The following is a 25,094-nucleotide window of genomic DNA, read 5'->3' on the forward strand; positions in this document are numbered from 1 at the left end:
CCCGACTCATTTTCTCTTTTCCCCAGTCTGAAACACATGTAGCAGAACAGATCTCTGCTTGTCTGACTGACATCTCTCAATGGATGTCTAACTATCACTTGAAATGCACTCGTGACAAGACAGCGTTTCTTTTTCTTGCAGGAAAGGGCGCTCCCACCACAGACCTGACCATCACCCTCGACAACTCGGTGGTAGCTCCCTCTCATACTACAAGGAATCTGGGCGTGACACTGGACGACCATCTCTCCCTCACCGCCAACATTGTATCAACCGTTCGATCTTGCAGATACATGTTGCACAACATCAGGAGGATATGGCCGCTTCTAACCCAGAAGGCTGTGCAGGTTCTGGTCCAGGCTCTTGTCATCTCACGCTTGGACTACTGCAACTGCCTCCTGGCCGGTCTAACTACGTGTTCCATTCGACCTCTGCAGCTCATCCAGAATGCAGCAGCTCGACTGAGAGGATCCCAGTCCAGCTCACCACTGTTCGCTGTCCTGGCTCCCAAATGGTGGAATGAGCTCCCCATCGACATCCGGACAGCAGAAAGCCTCCACATCTTCCGCCGCCGGCTGAAAACACATCTCTTTCGACTCTACCTTGACTAAGGCAACGACAAGAAAATAAGACAAAAAAAACTGCACTTACTTGTACATTGTCAATCTTTGTGTCAGAGGAGATGGTGTTCCCCAGGTAGGTGAACTGCTGGACTGCCTTCAGTTCTCTCTCGCCAATTGTAATGTAGGGTGGGGGGCGGGCTGGTGGAGAACCTTTGTCTTCTTTAAGCTGACTTTGAGGCCAAAGAGTTTGGCGGCCCCTGGAAAGGCAATTTTCTTGGTCATTTTCAATGAACCAGTCTTTGTTCTCCTTCACAGAGAAACCTCAGACTTCCTCAGAGGACTTCAGGATGATGGTTTTCAGTTGAGCCCAAAGTGTTTTAGGGATCTGTGAGGCAGTCCGGGCCTTCCAACTTTTGACTGAAGGGATTGGAGGTCAGCTTTCACTACAGCTGACTTCAGGCTGTCGAGGCCTCCTCGTTTTGGCTTGGGCTTGAAGTGGACGTTAAGCTTGCATCATACCAGGCGATGGTCTGTATGGCATTCTGCACTGGGCATCGCTCTGGTGTGCAATACATCTCTAAGGTCTCGTTGGTGAACAAGGATGTAATCTATGAGGTGCCAATGCTTTGACCAAGGATGCATCCAGGTTGTCTTGAGACTGTCTTTCTGCTGGAAGATGGTGTTTGGGATGGTTAGTTGCAGTTCAGCGCAGAACTCCAGCAGGACCACTCTGGCATTGAAGTCATCAAAGATAATGACCTTGTTGTCTGTAGGGGTGTTCCATACTAGGTTGCGCAAGTCTGTGTAGAACTTGTCCTTGTCTGCTGGGTCAGCTTGAAGTGTTGGTGCATACACGCTGAAAAGGGATACTGCTTCTTCCTCAGAGAAGATTGGTCAGAGTGACCTGTTGGTAGGTTCTCCAGCTTTGAGGCTATGGTATTCTCAATCATGAAGCCCACTCCTGAGAGGCGTAGCTCTGACTGTGGCTTGCCTGACCAGTTAAGATTGGAAAAATTGGATTAAACGGGAAACGCCCGTTATCCATTTTTTCCATTTTTCATCTCTGCACAAAATCAGAAATTGGAAAAACGAGTCCTTATCTGTTTTTTAATTTTGATTTTGAAAACAAATATTGAGAAAACAAGTCATTTTTTTTTTTTTAGTTCTGGTTTTATTTTTGGAAAAAAAAAAACGAACGAATGATACACGGATTAAAAACATATACCACACACATATATATACGCAAACACATATACACATGCATATATACACACACATCCATACAGTATGCACACATACATATATACACATACATACACACATACATATATACACATACATACACACATACACATTAGTGATGGGAATTCCGGCTCTTTTTAGAGAACCGGCTCTTTCGGCTCCCAAGCGGCTCTTCAGGTTGTTTTATTGCTTTCATTAATTTATCAACAACAATATAAAATTATGCACAAAATTAATTACTAAGTAAAAAAATGTGCTTTTTATTCATATATGTTTATTATATAAATATGCTTTTATTTATACACTCCACATAAAATGTAAAAAATCTATTATAAAATACAAAAACAACTATTTACAATTCAACTTTTAACTATTTCAATTTTCAACTTTTTCCTTTTAAACAAAATTTAAAGTGAAACAACACAAAACACTGCAAACCACAACATAATAAAATATAGATTAAAATATGCAAAACAAAAAGAAAAAAAATGAACACCCAGATCTTTAATTAAGGTCGAGGTTGGCATTAAGAAATACCAAGTGCCTCAGCTGTGCAGGTTGTTTGTGGAGCCGGCTCTGTAGGATATTCTTTTCTTGCAGACGCTACACTCTGCCACTGTGTTGTCAACAAAATTGAAATGGTTCCAGATTTTGCTTCTTTTCCTGGTGTCACTCATTTTTTTACTATGGTAGAGGTATCTACTATACCTTTTGTAATGTGTCGATGTTGTCTCTTCTTTCTCCCTCCTGCTCTGTTCGTGTGTTACTGCTGCGAGTGTAACTACCGCCCCTCCCCCCGCTGCTCAGCGCAAACACAAGGCACACACGCATATTGACCAATCACGTGCGGTGCGAAGAGAAAAAAAAGTGAGAGAGAGAGAGAGAGAGAGAGAGAGAGAGAGAGAGAGAGAGAGAGACAAAAAAAAAAAAAAACACGGCTCCCAAGAAAGAGCCGGCTCCCGTCGTTTTCAAAGAGTCGGCTCTAAGAGCCGTTTCATTCGCGACCGACCCGTATATGTGTGTGTCACATGTTTACACACACACATGCACACAAACCAGAACACATGAAACACTTCACATGAAAACATTAAGAACCCAACAAAAATTCTGAACTGTTCCTTTAAGGCACATAACTATGTAATGTGTGTGTGTGTGTGTGTGTGAGCGAGCGAGCGAGCTAGAGAGAGAGCAGAGTATTGATTAGAACTGAAAGCTAATTATTAAAAGGCTGAACTGTTGGAAGTAATCAATAACACACACACAGACACAGTAACACACACACTGTCACACACTCAGACCCACACACACACACAGTTGAGTTTATTGATCTGAAAACATTTTCACCACAGAATCATATTTATATGATGTGAACCAATCAATCAATGACATCATCTTATTGTTCAGAGCTGAACACATTTGCTGTGTGTGTGTGTGCGTGCGTGTGTGCGTGCATGTGTGTGTCTGTGTGTGACAGTGTGTGTCAATGCTGATTGATTTTCACAGCAGGTCCCTCACACACAGTTACACACACAAGAACACACCCACACACACACAGTTAATGTGTCATCATGCAGTCTGAGCAGCTGTCGTCTGATTGGTCGGTTAAAGTCAATATGCCTCATAAATCTGCACTTAGAGAATCAGAGGAACATATTGATCTGTAGCTGTGTGTGTGCGTGTGAGAGAGAAAGAACGAAAGTTCAACTTTCAGTCAAAACTGTGACTCTTTGAATGAAAATGTATTTTGCATAATGAAGTTGTAACACACGCACGCACGTACACACACACGCAGGCACGCACACACACACACACACACACGCACGCACACACGCACGCACACACACGCTCTCCCTCCATTTCCAGTATTGATCGCTGTATTGATTAGCTGCAGGAGGCTGATCGCCTCGGTCCAGAAACACACTCCACTTACCACTGATTACCACACACACACACACACTTGTCATTGTGTCTTTGTGAGGACATTTTACTGACATCCTGTGTACTGAACCTTAAAATCACATTTTATTTATGTTAAATACTACATTAAACAATGTTAAAAACCACATTAAAGGGACAGTTCAGATTTTTAAGATGTTGTTGTATGAGGTAGTGACATAGTCAGAGCTGACTGTGCTGTGAGTGTCCCCTGCTGCTGAGAACCAGCTGTGACAACATGGCTGCCAGTGGAGACACAAGGAAAGACACGATTTGATCCAATTAACAAAAGTTAGTGATACCTCCATCACATATCATGTCTTTATCTCACTTTTCCTTGTGTGAACCATCATTCTCCCACACTAAAGTCCAAATCTGTGATTTTAACATCACAGCACACAGGAGTTGTTGATCCACTGCTGCCTCCATCACTAAGTTCAAATTTCTTATTTTGACACTTCAGAAATCCTTTGCTCAGAGTCCTGTTTGCTGAATGTAATCAGATTAGAGATTCAGATGGAAGTGAATCGTCTAAGTGTGTCAGTAACATAATCTGATTCTCAAACAAACACACACACACACACACACACACACACACACACACACACACACACACACACACACACAGATCATGTTTTACTTTATGTGAAAACATCAAACACTTAAATGTAAAACACTAAAAGCTCCACAACTCCCTAGAGGGCATGCGATGGAAAGATGAAGGACAGGTGAAAGACGAAGGACAGGTGAAAGACAGAAATGACAACCGAAGTACAGATGATGAAGGACAGAAAGAAGAAGGACAAATGAAGGACAGATAATGGACAAATAATGAGTGATATATGAAGGACAGATGATGATGGACAGGTAAAGGACAGACAGAAGAAGGGCAGATGACGGACAAGTGTAAAGTTCTAACAGTCTTTTTGTCTCTTTGTCTCACTGTTAGTCTTCAGAATTGAGGTGTGAATCGTTTGATGTCTCAGGGACACCTCAGGGACGCCTCACAGTCGATACAGAACAGTGAGGGACATTGACATTGATTTTGTTTGTCACAAAGATGAATAATAAAGTTGCTCTGTCACGTTTTAACATCATCTGTGTCTTGACTCATCACTGCACAGCTGTGATATTTATTTAGCTTAGTTCAAATTAACTAGCACTAGTTAGCCTAGCTTCGCTCAAAAGACTGGAGGCAGAGAAAAAAATGTTAGTTTAGCTTGGCACAAAAGGCTGGAGGCAGAGAAACCTGTTAGTTTAGCTTAGCACAAAAGAAAAAGTGTTTGTCTAGTGCAGCACAAAAACTGGTAGGCAGAGGAAAAATGTTAGCCTAACTTAGCACAAAAAATAAGTCTTTTACTTGATAAGAGGCGGAAAACGTTTGGCTTACCAGAAAGTCTGGAACTGGAGAGAAACTATTAAATTAGCTTAGCTTAGCATGATTGTAACTAAAGCCTGGTCTCCAACTGTCATGCACCTGTGGTAGCCTAGCTTAGCACAAACTGAAAATGAAGGAAACCGTTAGCTTAGCACAGAGACAGGAGGCGTAATTAGCATAATTATGTGTGCATGTGTATTTGTAGAATATAAATGTACTTGTATACCTACAGTATGCGTGTACATTTATATGGTACATATACACGTCTATATGGAGTGTATAATGTACTTGTATACCTACGGTATACATGTATATTTATACACGTGAAGTGGTCTCTGTCACATTAAACATGAGCAGCCCTCATAACTGTGTGTGTGTGTGTGTGTGTGTGTGTTCTGTAAGTGAATTAAAGTGTGTGTGAGAGCGAGAGCGCTTGTGTGTGGGTGGCCCCCGAGGGTTTAATGAAAGAAGATGCTCACTTGTGGGCTGATCGATCACTTACAGGGAGGAGGGAGTGTGTGTGTGTGTGTGTGTGTGTGTGTGTGTGTGTGAGAGAGAGAGAGAGAGATGCTTTTACAGACACACAGAGTCTCAGTGTCTCATCAGAAGCAGCAGAGAGAGAGAGAACATGGACGTACAGCAGGACTTTTATTTTGAAGAATTATAAAATAAATCAAAGCCAAGCTTTTTATTTTATTTTACAACATTTTTAAAGATTATAACCAGAACAACGATGTCATCTCACCCCCTGTTGCAGCTGGCCTTAGTGGTTGTCATGACGATGGTGGATGGAGCGCGGGTCCTGAGCGGTGAGTGATGATAGAAAAAAGAACAGATCATCATTATACAGTCACATTTTATTGGCATTTAATAATTTGAAGAATAACTTTAACATTAACCTCCGTTCAGTTACGAAACCATTAAATCAGTATTTTAAAGGTTAAATACATCAGAGATTTTTAGTGAATGTCATTAAACTAAAATATGTCCATTTATTGATTGGTATTTGTATTGTATTTATCAGATTTTTCTTCATGAATCATTGAGCTCATTAATGAAACACTTGTGCGATGAACGTGTGAGTGGCATTTAACAGTAACATTAACCATGTTATAATAAACCCTATCCATGTTATAAACCATGATAACTAACATAAACCATGTCATAAACCCTGATAACTAACATTATCCATGTTATAAACCGTGATAACTAACATTAACCATGTCATAAACCCTGATAACTAACATTATCCATGTTATAAACCATGATATCTAACTTTATCCATGTTATAAACCATAATACCTAATATTTACTATGTTATAAAACATGATAACTAACATTAACTATGTTATAAACCATGATAACTGACATTATCTGTGACATAAACCATGATAACTAACAATAACTATGTCATAATCCATAATAACTGATATTATCTGTGTCATAAACCATGATAATTAACATCAAGTGTTATAAACCATAACATTATCCATGTTATAAACCATGATAACACCATGATAACATTATCCATGTTATAAACATGATAACATTATCCATGTTATAAACCATGATAACATTATCCATGTTATAAACCATGATAACTAACATTAACTGTGTTATAAACCATGATAACTAACATTATCTGTGTCATAAACCATGATAACTAACATTAACCATGTTATGAACCATGATAACTAACATTAACCGTGTTATAAACCATGATAACTAACATTAACTGTGTTATAAACCATAACATTATCCATGTTATAAACCATGATAACTAACATTAACTATGTTATAAACCATGATAACTAAAATTAACTGTTATAAACCATGATAACTAACATTATCCATGTTATAAACATGATAACTAACATTATCCATGTTATAAACCATGATCACTAACATTAACTGTGTTATAAACCATGATAACTAACATTATCCATGTTATAAACCATGATAACTAATATTAACTGTGTCATAAACCATGATAACTAATATTAACTGTGTTATAAAGCATGATAACTAACATTATCGTTTATAAGCCATGATGATGTGTGTCTGAGTGAGTGTGTGTGTGAGGGAGAGAGTGTGTGAGTGAGAGAGTGTGTGTGTAGTTAATAGACAGATATATATTAAGCTCTTTAGTGGTTTTAACAGTAAAGTGATGATGATGCAGAAGTGAATCCAGCTAATCACTTAAAGTAGCTCAGAGACACGCGCGCAGGCACGCACGCACGCACACACACACACTGTTAATGGAAGCTTGTATCGGCGCTGACGTTGGATCAGAATCTTCTTCAGTGATGACGAAGATTTCCTGTTCACACTGTCATAACCACTGGATGTGAACGGTGGTCATGTGATCTATGGATATCAATTTGGATTTGTTTGAAACGACGTTTAGTGAATAGAGACATTGTGGATTTATCTCAGGTTATCCTCTGTTAGCATCAGCTGTCATCAGCTGTATCTCTGTCTCTCAGGTCAGACGGTGTGTTCAGGTGGTTCCGGTCGTCCCTGCTACAAAATCGCATATTTCCACGACGTGTCGAGTCGCGTGGCTTTCAGGGAGGCGTGTCGAGCCTGCGAGATGGACGGAGGGTCACTGCTCAGCATTGAGAGCCTGGCGGAACAGAGGGACATCGAGAACCTGCTGCAGGTGAGACACAGGGGCCTCATGAACAAAGACTTGCGTGGATTTCCTACTAAATCTTGGCGTACGTCAAAACCCAGAAACTGTCGTACGCCCAAATAAATTCAGATGTATCAAAGTGTGCGTACGCATGGATCCAAGCACGTTCCCTTTGTACATCCCAAATCAACGTGGAATTGAGCGCACATGCAGAGGTGCCAAACTCCTCCCTCACCACGCCCCATTTACATATGCAAATCAATTTAGATAGGCCCTGAGATTCACCTCTTTGATCAAATAACGCACTGAACAAAGGAAAGTAAAGGAATTTCACAGTCTGAGCAAGACATTCTAGTGAATGAATGAAAACGCGCAGGAAGACTTTGTTTGGTGCACTGTCAACAGGGATAAATATGACAAAAAAAGACGTGAGTGGGAGTGTGTGTGAGTCTGTAAATGCTGTGGGATCCGAGCAGCGCGCGCACGCACCCACCCTCCACCACCCAGGAGAACCACCACCACCACTGTCAACCTTCAGCACTAGGCGAAAAGGAGAACAGGGCTCGAAATAAAGAAAAACAACCAATATTTAATAATGCGTGCCAACCAAATAAATGTAAAATTTAATTAATAAATCAACCAGGCAAAAGAAACAAAAGAGTCTCTGGCTAGAGATATCAAATCAACAATTAACCAATTTTAACAGTTTTAACACAATTTGACCAGATTAACAATAAAAGTTCAACCATTAGACAGAAAGTAAATAAATAAACAATTAGACCAAACCTCGACACCTTGCATTTAAAACACACAGACTCACACACATACACCCAGTCTTAATGAGCGGCTGAGAGTCTGGGCAATACGCCTCCAGCCGGATGACTGACACACACACTAACACACACACACACACAGCAGCGCTGCACGTAATGGCAGAAAGCAGGCTGAACACCGACGGCCGTCGGGACCAGAACCAGACCGTCGGAACAGGAGCGGCAGCAAAGCAGCAGCAGGACAGCGGCAGACAGCGACGAACATCGGCAAACATCAGCCAACATCGGCGAAGCAGCGGCGAAGCAGCGGCAATTTAGCCTTGGTTAATCAGCTGTGTTCGTCATTAGCGTTAGCTTTACAGTCAGTTATAGGTCCGGGTGCTTTAGCATCCCGTCCAAAGAGGGAGAGGGGTGAAGAGAATCGCATGCAGCAGAGAATACAGCCGCCATGCAACACACGACCAGCAGACTGTTAGAGGGAGAAGAGCGGAAGAGGAGCTCAGCACCTGGCTACAGCAGTTAACAACAAAAGCATGTCGTCACTCAACAATGCACTGGTCAGCAGCGGTACACAATCCCCAAATAGCGACTCGACCGCAGTGAAGATCTATTAAGGAGCGACGGTTTTAATTAACTGGAACACGGAGGAATATACACAAAACAACGCGGCAAGGTACGCTTACCCGTGCTCGGATGCCAGCGGCAGATGCAACGACCTGGAAGTGGGCGGGCCGAAGAGGCAGGAAGCGAGAGGTCAGGCAGAGGGACACGGCCTACATTTATCGCCTTGGCAAGAGCAGTGATTGGCTAACAAGCCAGAGGGGCTGTGGTGCAGCCAAACTAGGTTTAATATGGCAGTGGTGCCTCATACCACTACAATCCACCCCCCCCCCAATTTCATCGTCGACCCGACGATGCAGTTAAATCTCAACTCCGAGACCACGGTCTAAAGAAAGCAGACACAGCACTCGACTGAACGGCTGAAGGCCCCGCCTGAGCCACCTCATTGGCAGGCCGGGGTAAGTGATGAAGGTTCGAATGTTGACCAGCTGTCAATCGGGTCGTCCGTCGCCTGACAGCTTCATCATTCCCTGAGGGAGGGACTGCCAAGGGGATGGAGCTTAGAGAAGGTGGCTGTGCCGTCAAGTCGGCAGAAGGTGCTAAAGGTAAGAGTACTTCAGTGAGCAGAGCAGGGTCGCTGCTCCCAGAAGAGGGAGAGGCAGAAGAAGGCACCGAAGCAGGGTGCAATAAGACTGTCTGAGCAAAAGGTGTCGCTGATGGGAGAAGGGGGTCCCCTACCACAGCCATCAAGTCCTCATCGTCAGATGAGCTCTCAGACGCTGCCGGAGAGCCAACTGTGAGGGAATGAGGAGTGGGGTTGTCGCCTAAAGCAGACAGGCTTTAAGCAGTGTTCGATGTACCCGTTTGACTTTGACAGGGTCGTCCTCTGGTGCAACCGTGCACCACAGGATTCCACCTGTCCTGGATCTTATGACGACCCTTCCAACCGAACTCCTTTAAAATCACCGACTGGCCCATCAACAGTGGTTCCGACCGGACAGACTGGTCATGGTTTTCCTTCCAGCGTTGGGCTGCCTCCTTCAGCCTGTCTCGGACACCATCAAAAGCCACATATAAGCGGGTCTGATGCTCTCGGACCCAGTCATTCACCGTACCGTCAACAGGATCGTGCACTCTACCCAGCAAGAAGTCAACAGGGAGCCTTGCCTCACGACCAAACATGAGGAAAAACGGAGATTCTCCAGTGGATTGATTGGGTGTAGAGTTATAGGCATAGAGTATCTGGGGTAGACAAGAGTGCCAATCACGCTTTCTAGAGGGAGGCAAAGTGCGCAGCAAATCATGAAGAGTGCGATTAAAACGCTCACACTGACCGTTACCCGCTGGATGGTACGGTGTAGTGCGAGATTTTTCAATGTGGTAGAGATCGCACAGCTGTCGAATGAGTGCACTTTCGAAATTGCGACCCTGATCGGAATGAATACGTGCTGGAACACCAAACTTTGAAAATCAATCTGTGACAAGCACTTGTGCCACCGTAGAGGCACGCTGGTCTCGAGTGGGAATGGCAAGAGTGTATTTGCTAAAAACATCAGTCAACACAAGGACATTTTCCAGCCCGTTATAGGTTGGTTCAAGCAGGGTGAAATCCATTGCCAAGATTTCGTTAGGCTCTGAAGCAAGCAGATGTCCGATGAAGCTACGAACGGTTGGCCCAGAGTCTTTAGCCACCTGGCACCGCTGGCAAGTTTGACACCAGCGCTTCACATCGGAGGACATCCCTGACCAATAACACCACTGCCTAAGCAATTACAAAGTCCTGCCTACTCCCTGGTGGCCATGCTTCCGATGAACCTCTGTGAGGACCTTGTCTTTCAGAGCAGCTGGTAAAAGCACCTGAATAACCATTTCTCCCCCATTAGAGCGAGGGACTTGCCGGTACGCCACTCCGGCTCGTTCATTCAATCGCCCCCACTGCTTGAGAAGCACCAAGGCTGATGGAGACAACTGCTTACGATCATCATGATTTGGGTATCGTTTCTGCTGCCAAAACACAAGGACTTATCGGATCACAGGATCAGCTCGTTGAAGTTCTCCAATGTCGACTGGCAGATGCTGGGGCAAAGCCTGAACAGCAGCCTGACAGGCTGAAGGTCCACTGACCTGAAAAGCCTGTTTCAAGGGCTGAGGAAGCGATGTGCCAGGGGCAATGACCTCAAGGTCTGTAGTTCTGGGAGGATGCAAGCGAGACAGAGCATCAGCATTTGTGTTACTCTTGCCAGAACGGTAACGGATTTCAAAGTTAAATGACGCAAGTTGGGCTGCCCAGCGCTGTTCCAAGGCTCCAAGCTTAGCTGATGACAAGTGGCTAAGCGGGTTATTGTCTGTGAAAACAATGCATTTGTGGCCAAGCAAGTATTCACAAAATTTCTCAGTCATAGCCCATATTAGCGCTAGAAACTCTAGCTTCATGGAACTATAATTGACGGGATTGCGTTCAGTCGGCCTTAAACTACGACTGGCGAAGGCAATGGGCTGCACCTTCCCCTCACACTCTTGGGAGAGGACTGCGCCCAGGCCACAATGGCTTGCATCGACTTCCAAGATAAAAGGAAGTGAAAAGTCAGCGTATGTCAGCACAGGAGCAGTGGTAAGTTTAGATTTTAAAGCCTCAAAGCTCCGCTGGTGTTCTCCTGTCCACTTTCCCACAACTGGTTCAGGCCGTCTGCACTTGGACCTCACAAGTTCAGCTACAAGCTGATGTAAAGGGGCAGCCAACTTGGCAAAGCCTTCCACAAAGCGACGATAGTAACTTGCGAACCCTAAAAAGGATTGCAAGTTGCAAGGTGGTGGGAGGCTGCCAGTTGGCTACCACCTCAAGCTTGCTCGGGTCAGTGGAAACGCCGTCAGCCGAGATGATATGGCCCAAATAATGCACCTCCTGTTGGAAAAAGGAGCACTTTGACAACTTTGCCTTCAAACCCTCGTATTGTAACCGCTGCATGACCACTTCCAGTGGCTCAAGATGTTGTTGAAAGGTGGATGAGAAAACCGCGATGTCATCCAGGTACATAGCAACGACTGACATTGCTGATCTCCAAAAACTCGCTGCATGAGCCGCTGGAAAGTGCTGGGTGCATTACACAACCCGAAAGGCATGCGATTCCAATCGAAAAGTCCAAAAGGAGTACAGAATGCCGTCTTGGGTCGGTCGGCCTCTGCCACTGGGACCTGATTGTACCCGCTGGCTAGATCCAAAGTGGAAAACCAGCGGGCCCCTGTGAGTGCATCCAGCGACTCCTCGATCCGAGGAAGAGGAAATGCATCTTTCCGAGTATGATTGTTAAGCTGCCGGTAGTCAACACACAAGCGCAGACTATCAGCCTTCTTTTTAACCAGCACTATTGGTGAAGCAAACGGACTGCAGCTTTCCCTGATGACCTGCGCACTCAGCAGCTGGTTGATGTGCTCCTTCACCACTTCGTATTCTGATGGTGGAATACGCCGATAGCGCTGACGGATGTGAGTATCGTCAAGAAGTTGAATTTCATGCTCTATCAGGTTGGTGCATCCCAGGTCGCTGTCGTGAGTGGAAAAGACAGAAGCATATTTCCAAAGAAGAAGTCGGGCTCCCTTCTGTTCTTCGGCCGACAAAGAAGATAGATCAACTGCATCTATTTGATCCTGCAGCGCAGGAACCACAGCCTGGGATGCAATGGTGGCCAGGTAAGATGGAACCTCCTTGACACCAGAAGGCAAGCTCACCACACAAACCTCACGTAATGCACCAACCTCTGTACGAGGGTAAAGCAACACATCAGAAGTTCCAACATTCACAATAGGTACATACACAGTACCTCCCTCCACTCGAACCAGCGCTGGGGATGCAAGCAGACCAGCAGGAAGGCCCCTATCGGAGGGCTCAAAAAGCACAGTAGTCCCAGAATGCTGTGCAGAACAGGTGGCGGGAACAAGCCGCATAGTTCCGCCAAAGATACGGCAAACTTTCTTGCCTCGCAGCTTAACCTTGCTACTGCCATCGAAAGAGGAAGCCAACGAGACTTGATGGCATCTCTGCAATGCCTGCACCACAGGTTCAGGTGCTTCAGTGACTGTGACCAGATTAAACAGAGCAGAACCATGCTGCCCAAACAAGGTGCTGTAGCATCTTCGTAAAATATTCATCCCCAAGAAACCTGGGGCGGGGGGAGATGCATCACCTGGAGGGTCCTTGACCACCAGTAGCCCACACCCTGGCAAAGTCCTACCACAGAGCTCGACTTCGAGTTCCAGGTAGCCAAGATATGGGATGGGCAATCCCGTTAGCAGCTTGAAGTTGAAGCCAATGACATGATTGAAGTTTCTCATGATCCCAAGTCTCAAAGTGTTGATGGAAGAAACTTTCTCTGACAGTGGACACCATGGACCCAGTGTCCACTAAGCAAGGAACCTTTACTCCCCCTATAATGACGTCCATATGTGGACAAGCGCTGATTAGCTTAGCTTCTTTCCTATTCCCCCACATGACAGATGAGCCAGTGGCAGCTCCCCTCGAACTTTGGCTCTGCGGTTCGACGGGCGCTAGTTTCCCAAATGCTGGGCTGAATCACGCCGAAAAGAAGCAGACACTGAAGGTTGAGGAGGGACACGCTCTCCTCTGCACTCCCTGGCAAAGTGGCCAGGCTGCTGACATCGCCGGCAGATGACTGAGCCACGGTAAGGAGAATGGTTACGCTGCTGATGGATCTGCAGCTGAGAAAGAGTTTCTGTGAGATGCTTAAGCAGTTCCTGTTGGAGCTTGAGCATTTGTTTCACCTCCTACAGCTCTGAAGTTAGGGGTGGACTAGCCACTGAAGCAGCAGTCTGGACACCACACTGCAAGCCCATCAATGAAGGAAATGAGTGGCTTCGGCCCCGCACACCCCCTGGCAATCCCTCTCGCTCCCACCTAATTCCCTCTGCCCTAGCATCCAGCAGAGAGACGGTTGGTCGACTACGTACCAATTGTTTTAAGTCTCGACGAAGGGAACCATCAATGACATTCTCGATAAATTGATCGCGCAGCAAAACATCTGCATTTGGCATCTCACTTGGAGCGTTTTGTTTCACCGCAGACATCAAACTCATTAACGCGAGGGAGAACTCTTGGAGAGTTTCCCCATCTTGTTGTCGCCTCGAGAAAAACGCCTCCTGTAAGGCAACATACGAGTCGGCACAGCCATACAGCTCTCATAATACCACGATAATTTTGGATGGGTAACTTCTATCAGCGGTCGAACGATATTTTATTTCTTCACGCGCCTCTCCCTCTAAATGGTCGAAAAGAAAGAACGCTTGATCAAATGTGGACAGGTGGCGAGCCCTCATGCAAGCCTGAGCCTCTTCAATCCACTCCTCTAGCCCTAAACCTGATCTACCCCTAAACGCTGGGCACTTTCTATCTCTGGGTACAAGGACCAGTCGCTCTGTTACAGGAGCGGTAGGAGTGGACAGTGCTTGGAGAAGTTGAGCAGGAATGGGAGCTGCAGCACTAGGACCAGGCACGGCTGCAGCCTGCTCCTGCTGCAACCTATCATTCTCAGCCCCCAACTGTGCCACCAAATCCACTGGAGTTCTCCCTCCATTGCTACACAGTTACAGCTCAATTAAACGCTATATCCACAGATACCAAAAATTGATACTCACCGCTGGTTCGCCTTACGGTGCCATTCACACACACACAAAAGGCAATCTGAAACTCAAGACAGAAAAGCAAAAAGAAAACATGGAACACACGTCTCTACCTCCACTGAGTGAATCCGTGCTGACAATGCCAAGTTTGTGACGGCACGAGTATTATAATGACTATTATTATTATTATTATTATTATTATACACCAATTACTGACAACGCCACCTTGGGTTAGGGCCCAAGGACCCGTACTAAAGGTCAATTATTACTTTTGAATGAAAAGGACACTCAGATTCATTACTCAGGGAGGGAAGGAGACAGCGTTCAATGATCACATACAAAATGTATTATTTAAAATAGCAACAGGTTTGGCACTAACAAAAAAAAGAAAAGGGAGCCCAACTGAAAAAAGGGAGAAACAGTCTGAGGCTTACCGGCTGGAGGAGGGGTTTGGTAGGGGAAGTGACATCCAAAATAAAAAGAACACCCCACGCACACAGCAAAAAGTGATGTGTAAACAAAGAAAATCTTAAAAGGGAGATCACACAGCACACAGGGGACCACCACCACCCAGGAGAACCACCACCACCACCGTCAACCTTCAGCACTAGGGGAAAAGGAGAACAGGGCTCGAAATAAAGAAAAACAACCAATATTTAATAATGCGTGCCAACCAAATAAATGTAAAATTTAATTAATAAATCAACCAGGCAAAAGAAACAAAAGAGTCTCTGGCCAGAGATATCAAATCAACAATTAACCAATTGTAACAGTTTTAACACAATTTGACCAGATTAACAATAAAAGTTCAACCATTAGACAGAAAGTAAATAAATAAACAATTAGACCAAACCTCGACACCTTGCATTTAAAACACACAAACACAGACTCACACACATACACCCAGTCTTAATGAGCGGCTGAGAGTCTGGGCAATACGCCTCCAGCCGGATGACTGACACACACACTAACACACACACTAACACACACACACAGCAGCGCTGCACGTAATGGCAGAAAGCAGGCTGAACACCGACGGCCGTCGGGACCAGAACCAGACCGTCGGAACAGGAGCGGCAGCAAAGCAGCAGCAGGACAGCGGCAGACAGCGACGAACATCGGCGAACATCGGCGAAGCAGCGGCAATTTAGCCTTGATTTATCAGCTGTGTTCGTCATTAGCGTTAGCTTTACAGTCAGTTATAGGTCCGGGTGCTTTAGCATCCCGTCCAAAGAGGGAGAGGGGTGAAGAGAATCGCATGCAGCAGAGAATACAGCCGCCATGCAACACACGACCAGCAGACTGTTAGAGGGAGAAGAGCGGAAGAGGAGCTCAGCACCTGGCTACAGCAGTTAACAACAAAAGCATGTCGTCACTCACCAATGCACTGGTCGGCAGCGGTACACAATCCCCAAATAGCGACTCGACCGCAGTGAAGATCTATTAAGGAGCGACGGTTTTAATTAACTGGAACACGGAGGAATATACACAAAACAACGCGGCAAGGTACGCTTACCCGTGCTCGGAGGCCAGCTGCAGATGCAACGACCTGGAAGTGGGCGGGCCGAAGAGGCAGGAAGCGAGAGGTCAGGCAGAGGGACACGGCCTACATTTATCGCTTTGGCAAGAGCAGTGATTGGCTAACAAGCCAGAGGGGCTGTGGTGCAGCCAAACTAGGTTTAATATGGCAGTGGTGCTTCATTCCACTACATAAACTATTAACTCACCCAGGAGCCACCCATCGCGCACTGTGCCAGCCTCCAGCCTGTTCCCAACCATGCCGTTAGTCATAATGAATGAGTCGTGCGTTGAACCAGACCACCTTGCCATGATGTTAGTTAGCTGCATTTGCGCATCACATATGATTTGAACATTGATGGAATGAAAATGTTTCGTATTTAAGTAAACAAATTATGTGACGGCGCTTTTATAGCGATGTGTGTGCAGTCAATAGCTCCGCAAACCGGAGGGAAACCGGCTCTCGCTGAAAATTGGTCCGGGTACTAAAGTATAATCCGTTTTTTTCACAATACCAACAAACGAGAGCACGGAAATTTCCTTGTTTCGTATTGAACCAAAATACGAAAAAACGGAAACAGCGCCCCTATTTCCTTGTTTCGTATTCAACCCAAATATGAAAAAACGGAAACAGTGCTCCTTTTTCCTTTTTGCGTATTTAACCAAAATACGGAAAAACGAAAGAAACAAAACAAAATAACGGCCCAAATTTGTTTTTTGCAAATTCCTTCTTTTGTTTTTCGTTTCTTAATTCTCGAGACGGCGGCTGACAGACCGGAAGCGGAAGTGAAGTGTAAAAACTTCAAAATAAAAGCGTGCTTATTTATTGTCATACAGATTATATACCATTCTCTTTATACACTGTAATGCAGTACATGTATTTTCGTGAAAAGTGAAACTATAACAGCTGGTTGTTTGGGAGAAGGACATGTAGGCTATAATTATTATTTTAGCTGAGTGTGTGAATGGATATTGTAGAAAACGTTTACCCTGCCGAAATAAGCTAGCATCTAATGTCACCAGCAGAGGTCGCCATCAGCCGCAGTCAAGACAGACATGGCCAATAATAGTGTTAATAATTATTTGAAAATCAAAACTTGTGATTAAGTTATGATGACTTCAGCGTCGATGTTTAGCCACAAGGTGGCGCCCGCATCCACCCAGGGATTTATTATGTTTTGTCTTATAGCCTATAACCCTGTATGATTTGGAATACAAATATGCTGAGATGGAGCTATAGTATGTAAACTGGCTCATGACAGGTCATCTGAAATACAAAGCAAACGTACCTGTCTCAAATGGATCAACATCTATGGAAGTCTTGTATTGTCGTCCCAGGGCAAAATACAGTAATGTAATAATATATATATTTAAATGCATAGTAATTATTGAATGTTTTTATTATTTAATTAAGGGTTTTCTTATTCACGCTCAAGTTCAGTTTTGTTCCCTCTGTTATAAACTCTTCCAAATGGTAATATTGTGTTGTGATCAGTTCAGTAATTAAGTAAGTAAGTCAGTTGCATTTGACAAATGCACTTTTAGACAGAAGTCAAGTGGAAAAGGTCACCTTGTGTCACTGGAGTGTGACACAAGGTGAGAGGGAACCCAACAATTTTCAGTGTTGCTTTGATTACACCCTGAAGCCTCTTCCTGTTGGTCTCAGGTCCAATACCATACTGTGATACAGAATGCCAAGGAGCTCTCTACACATGATGGTATTGAGAGCCTGTTAAAGGTCACATAGAGTGGTCCTGTTGCACATATATGTGAGTTATGGAGGTCTACTTACATATATTAAGTTGTTTTTATGGTCAAAATTCTCCTAGTTGATGTAAACGAGCCGATTGAAATCTGTCCTTTTCGAAGCACTTGTCAGTCGTGCTATTTTTAGCCATAAATCTCGCCCGAGAAGACAGAGTGTGTTGTGATTGGCCAGCCAGCGTAGAGCCTTCCCACCTGTGTTGTGATTGGCCAGGTATCTGGAAGTGACGTAATCTATCACGTCAGCTCTCAGAAGCGCAGCTCCCTCTCTGGAGCGGTGGATGCATTGCTACTCATTATCAAAACATTGTTTTAACAATGTTTAAAAATAGCTTCGTCACGACTCCTCGCCGCAGTCCCTTTATGACTTTAAACCGGAGTCAGACCCAGAGTCAGAAGACACTGTTGCTCGTGAAACACCTCCACAACGGACGTTATTCTTCTTCTGCGGTTCAATGTACGCAACCGGATGTGCCCGGACTACCGCCCGGAGCAGGACGATCGGTTGTTCAGGAGAACCGCTGCTTACGTAACGTTAACGGGATTTTCAGTGATCTCGTTGAGCCCCGAGATTACAATAAAACACAACTTTTTCAGCAATGGCTGAACTGTTTGTTTCGAACCGTCAGGCTTCATAAACAAGGTAATGACGCAGATACACACCAAAAAAAAGCGACAATAGGAACTTCCGGTCTAGTTCCGCTTTAAAGTAAAACACACCTGACATACAGTTAAGAGTGAACATGTCAGAGCCTGTAATGTGACTGTACATTTTGCTCATTTTAAAACAGCTTAAAGGTTGCAGGTTTACTGACAAAGTGGAGTATCATTTCAATGGTTTGAATGTGTGAAAACAAAGCAATTTTAGGCTATTCATATCTGTGTGTTATGTGATTAACTAATAGAACTAGCACTTGAACCCCAACGCACAACCCAGGAAACAAATAAGTACTCAGTCAACAAAAGACTACAAACAAATTGTCATTAATCTAATCCATAATCTCAACTGAACTACTGTTTATAGCACATACATGAACTTTCCTGTTTTGAACTATAACTAACAAAAACAACAAGTAAAAGAAACAAACAATTATAAAACAATCAAATGAATATTTCCAGTGAATTTTCACAAATAGAGTCTTAAAGGATTCCTATGGTCTCCTCAATCCCTGTTATTGTCCTGTCATGAAAACATTTTATGTTCACCCTTAACTGTATGTCAGGTGTATTTTACTGTAATCTCCAGCGATCCAGACATGGACCCAACAGTGAGGAGCACGGGACCTTTTCCACTTGACTTCTGTCTAAAAGCGCATTTGTCAAATGAAAATGACTTACTTACTTAATTACTGAACTGATCACAACACAATATTACCAATTGGAAGAGTTTATAACAGAGGGAACAAAACTGAACTTGAGCGTGAATAAGAAAACCCTTAATTAAATAATAAAAACATTCAATAATTACTATGCATTTAAATATATATATTATTACATTACTGTATTTTGCCCTGGGACGACAATACAAGACTTCCATAGATGTTGATCCATTTGAGACAGGTACGTTTGCTTTGTATTTCAGATGACCTGTCATGAGCCAGTTTACATACTATAGCGCCATCTCAGCATATTTGTATTCCAAATCATACAGGGTTATAGGCTATAAGACAAAACATAATAAATCCCTGGGTGGATGCGGGCGCCACCTTGTGGCTAAACATCGACGCTGAAGTCATCATAACTTAATCACAAGTTTTGATTTTCAAATAATTATTAACACTATTATTGGCCATGTCTGTCTTGACTGCGGCTGATGGCGACCTCTGCTGGTGACATTAGATGCTAGCTTATTTCGGCAGGGTAAACGTTTTCTACAATATCCATTCACACACTCAGCTAAAATAATAATTATAGCCTACATGTCCTTCTCCCAAACAACCAGCTGTTATAGTTTCACTTTCACGAAAATACATGTACTGCATTACAGTGTATAAAAAGAATGGTATATAATCTGTATGACAATAAATTAGCACGCTTTTATTTTGAAGTTTTTACACTTCACTTCCGCTTCCGGTCTGTCAGCCGCCGTCTCGAGAATTAAGAAACGAAAAACAAAAGAAGGAATTTGCAAAAAACTAATTTGGGCCGTTATTTTGTTTTGTGTCTTTCGTTTTCCCGTATTTTGGTTAAATACGAAAAAAGGAAAAAGGAGCACTTTTTCCGTTTGTTCATATTTGGGTTGAATACGAAACAAGGAAATAGGGGGGCTGTTTCCGTTTTTTCGTATTTTGGTTCAATACGAAACAAGGAAATTTCCGTGCTCTCGTTTGTTGGTATTGTGAAAAAAACGGATTATACTTAAGTACCCGGACCCGGTCGCCAGCCATGAAGTTGGAGTGGGCACCGCACATTTCCACGGTCATTTCACGTTTCATACATCTGAACGTGAGCGTGGAAAAGGACGTACGCCACGTTTTTGTGCGTACGCAACCTTTGTACATGAGGCCCCTGGTCTTCTTCTTCATCTCCTCCTCTCATCTCCATCCTCTTCATCTCCAGGGGCTGCGTTCAGGAGCAGGAGGGGCAGGAGGAGGAGGAGGAGCCATAGCAGACGGAGATTTCTGGATCGGACTGACTCGGGTGGATGGATCAGATCAGACACATCCTGAACTCACCAATACCTTCACTTCCTGTCCACAGCTGTACCAGTGGACAGACGGCAGTCCTGCCACATTCAGGTGAACAGCACCAATAATCACACACACATAACTGTCCACACACACAGACACACATAATGACGGTGATGATGATAATGAAGAAGATGATGATGGTGAAGATGATAAAGTCTATGATGATGTAGGAACTGGTACTTTGACGAGCCGTCCTGTGGAGGCGAGGCCTGCGTGGTCATGTACCATCAGCCCACTGCACTTCCTGGTCTGGGCGGGGCTTATCTGTACCAGTGGAACGATGACCGCTGCAACATGAAACATAACTTCATCTGCAAATACAAACCAGGTACTGTCAGCCAATCCATTGCAGCCTCTAAGAGAAAGCCCCGCCTCTTTTCATTCATTCATTCATTCATTCATTCGTTTCTTTCTTTCAGTAAGAGACACACCTGGTGGGCGGGGAACAGGTGAGCACCACCTGTTACTGATGTAACAGTGTCTGTGTCGTCTTGATGTCAGGACAGATGCCACCATCAGGTCACAGTGTGTAACAGCTATGTCTGTGTGTGTGTGTGTATGTGTGTTCTCAGAGGCAACAGCAGGTGGAGGTGTGGTCAAACAGTCTGCAGGTGGTGAAGAGGTGCGGCCTCAGGTCACTTTGGCTGGAGGTTCAGGTACCAAACACTTCTGACCTTTCATTTGAAAAACCACTTCACACCATGACTCTTGACTTTTCTACACCTGGACTCTTTAGTTTTTTCTTCATGTTTTTATGTCATCAACTGACTGCGATGTCATCATCACTTATGGATGATGTCACATGTCTCTTTTCAGGCATGTTACTGGTCTACGTCATCATTCCCACAATCCCCCTGCTGCTGCTCATCCTAGTGGCTTCTGGGACATGTTGTGTTCAGATGCTCAGTCAAAGGTGAGACAACATCTCCCAGCAGCCCCTGCTGCTCTGCTGAGGCAGGTTTTTCACAGCTTTGTATACAAGTGTGTACACGAGTGTAACCCTGGATTTCCACTGGACGCGGAACGGCCGCGGAACGGCAGCGGCGCGGTCGCCGTTGCAAATCGCTTCCATTCTAATCAATGAGAGCATTCCCACCGGCCGCGCTGCGGAGCGTCTCAGCAGCGGCCCAGAAGCAGCTCGCCGAGCCGCAGCGCTATCGATAGGAATCAGTTCTATTTTTTCCGTTGCCGCTGCTGAACCTCGTAAACTTCAACGAAGCAGATCGCACCAGACAGGAAAAGCGACACAGAATCAAAGTAAAACATTTCCGCCCCCCTTTCAAAATAAAACACAATACGCAGGTAATATCGCCTGTCACAACTTCACATCAACATTACGTCGTCACCGCTGCTGTCAGGTAAACAGTCAATTAATCAGAGCGTCTCGGAGAGTCATAATGAACGACGAGAGACTGATTGTTGAAGTGGAGAAACATAAAATCATTTATGACACCAGATCAACAGTTCTTCCACGTCGGAGAATGAGAAGAAGCTGTGTTGTTTACTTTATACACACAGTCTATCGCTGGATCTCGCGAACTCGCGTCCGTTCGATATTATCGCGCGATCTTCCGTGAATACCGCCGGCTCACAAGGCTCCGCGCCGCTGCCGTAACGCGCCCGGTGGGGATTGACGCTGGGGAGAGGACGAAGCAGAACCATGCCGCTGCCGTTCCGCGTCCAGTGGAAATCCAGGGAAAGTGTGTGTGCGAGTGTGTGCTAAAGTGTGAGATTTTGTGTGTGTACTTGGCACTGGTTCAAGTGCTTCTAGACATCCTGCTGAATCAGCTGATCCTCAGAACCTGCATAGAACATTTAAATTTGCAGAGACTTTGATGTTTCACAGTATCTTTGTTAGAAACTGTGACGAGCAGGTTCTTCCTGTAAACATCATGTTTTACACCCTGTAAACATCATGTAAACATCTGTAGATGTTCTGTAAACATCTGTAAAGATCCTGCATATATCTGTAAACATCTTCAGACATCCTGTAAACACCTGTATACATCTGTAAACATCTGTATACATCTGTAAACATCTATAAACACCTGGAGACGTCCTGTAATCTATAAACACCTAGGCCCGGATTTTCAAAAGTAATCTACTCGGATTTTGGATAACGGATTGGATCAAATCTTGAAAATGGGTTTTTCAAAAGAAAAAAAAAACGGATTACGCAAACAGAATTAGATCACGTAATCCAATCCTGGTTTTGATCCGGATCAAACCTTAAGTGGGGTTTTTTAGAATTTTGTAGTAGGATTGGGATCACTTTGATCCAGAAAATCTGGATTAAACATCAGAAGGGTGGATTCAGCATGGATTTCAGGCCCAAAATGTAATGAAACTTTAAATTGTATCAAGTAATACTATATTTGGATCACGCAGTATAGCCTTCAAGATATCATATTTATTCAGAAGGTTTTAATTTGATTTGGTCATCCATCAGGCTACAGTGATTAGAATTTCCTAAAATTATCCCACAAACAGCTTTCAATATTGACCACAAATAATATATTTAATTCTATCACTAATTCACGTGCATTCATCACAATCAAAAATATTTTTGTTTTGTTTTTTAGATGATTTTTTAGTGATGTATGCAATGATAAAACTGAATAACAAAGCAATGGCAATGACATCACTGTTTTTTGAAATCAGAAATAGTGTCTAACTATTGCGTCCCTTGTTGTAAGTCCTGTTTGCGCTTGGTAGTGATGTTGAGTAGGACAATACAGGCAAGGGTTATGTTGAGTGCTTTCTGTGGTTTCACTCTCAGGTAGATAAGACATGCAAAACACCTCTTAAGAACTCCATTTAAATGCTCACTTGCACTGCTATTCTATATTGTACATGATGCTCTATACACATCTATAGTTCTACATTGTTGATTTCCTATCTAATTTGAGCTTATCCAGATTTGGTGATCCTGAAAAGTCCAAAATCCGATGTTGCTCTGAAAAACCGGCTCAAAAGTAATATGGATTACGTGATCATGGATAGCAAAAAAAAAATCCGTAACAGTTTTATCCAGATTAAACCTTTTGAAAACCAGGCCCAGGAGAAGTCCTGTATACAATTCTGGATGTCCTGTAAACATCTGTAGATATCTGTAGACATGTACAGTTGACAGACATGATATTTATCTCCTGTTGACTGTCTAGGTCCAGTCACGGGTCAGAACAAACAGATCTGATCAAGTATAAATTTATTTTGATTTATATTACATTAGAAACAATTGCAGCTGACTTGAGGACCATGATGATGATGTCACTTCCTGTGTTCCAGCAGAATGCCCCACACAAAGACGACCACCGACCGATCAAACCTCTGGATCTCCACACCGTCCAAAGCCGACAGCATTGAGGTCTGACTGAGCGATGACGACATCACCTCGCAGTTCGGTCAATCATCAACAGCAGGATGATGACATCACCTCGCAGCTAGGCTGTTTCCTTCTTTCCTTTCTATATTTCCTGTCTCCTCACTCCTTAAGGTCTAAATGAGTTTGTGCACTTCATGAAATGGGAGGGATCAGTGTCCCTGAGGGGGTCCGAGCCACAGGAGAGGAGTGTTGTACGTGTTCATAGATTTGTGATTAAACCAACAGATGAACAAAATGAGTATTTTTTTTCACGTAGCGTTAGCAGGTTTGATGTTTGATCAACCTGCTAATGCTAACAAATTAACTTCATGTAAAGGTCAACGTTTTCACTGAGGTAATGTAGGTAGCATTAGCACCATGTTCATCGTAACCAACTCAAGAAAAACATGCTGATGCTACAAATTCACGACTTTCATTTGTTAACATTAGCATGTTTAATGTTGGGCCTGTTACTACGGTATCAGCTGACATTTTCAGAAATGGAATGCAGAAAGGTGAGAGGTCAGCTGCTCAGTGGGCAGGGCTGTGTTTAAAGGGACAGTTCAACATAATTTATTTCTTGCTCACAGTGACATGCCACTAGCATAGCAAAGCTTAGCATAGCATCGTGTGAGTGTTTGTGGCGCTTGTCAACAATGTCATGACTGTGTGAAGGGGCGGGCTTTCAGGACAGTCACCTGATGACTGGTTCAGATTAAAGATGTTTTAATTTGTCACTAATCAAACTGAATAATGACTAAATTAATTTGATCTGTTTAATCTGCCATGGAAACGCCTGTGTGTGTGTGTACGTGTGTGTGTTCAGCACGTTGGCTCAAACATACTACATGTGTGTGATGTCGTCAATAAAAAAAAGTATTTCTGTGACTGTGATTGTTGTTATTTACAAAACAACCAAACAATCAACCAGCTTGTTTACAAAACAAAGACGATGTCAGAGGAAGACGAGCTAATGAAAACAATGTGACATGACAAAAGCTCCACCTGAGATGAAAGAGCCTCACCACAGTCAGGCAATGTCA

The 25,094-nt window shown here is 43.9% G+C and overlaps 1 protein-coding gene across 1 annotated transcript; it reads left to right on the forward strand.

Moving 5' to 3' along the window:
• Nucleotides 1–5,848: 5,848 nt before the first annotated feature.
• Nucleotides 5,849–24,069, forward strand: chodl (chondrolectin; the record flags this gene model as incomplete). Its single annotated transcript, XM_083901819.1, has 8 exons — nucleotides 5,849–5,924; nucleotides 7,602–7,777; nucleotides 20,557–20,735; nucleotides 20,858–21,015; nucleotides 21,107–21,136; nucleotides 21,260–21,343; nucleotides 21,504–21,600; nucleotides 23,976–24,069. 8 exons carry the CDS (start codon nucleotides 5,849–5,851, stop codon nucleotides 24,058–24,060), a joined length of 885 nt encoding a protein of 294 aa, XP_083757945.1. The 3' UTR covers nucleotides 24,061–24,069.
• Nucleotides 24,070–25,094: the final 1,025 nt, after the last annotated feature.

Source organism: Microchirus variegatus, assembly GCF_963457635.1.
Source record: "Microchirus variegatus genome assembly, chromosome: 15".
In the NCBI taxonomy this organism is placed as follows: Eukaryota; Metazoa; Chordata; class Actinopteri; order Pleuronectiformes; family Soleidae; genus Microchirus; species Microchirus variegatus.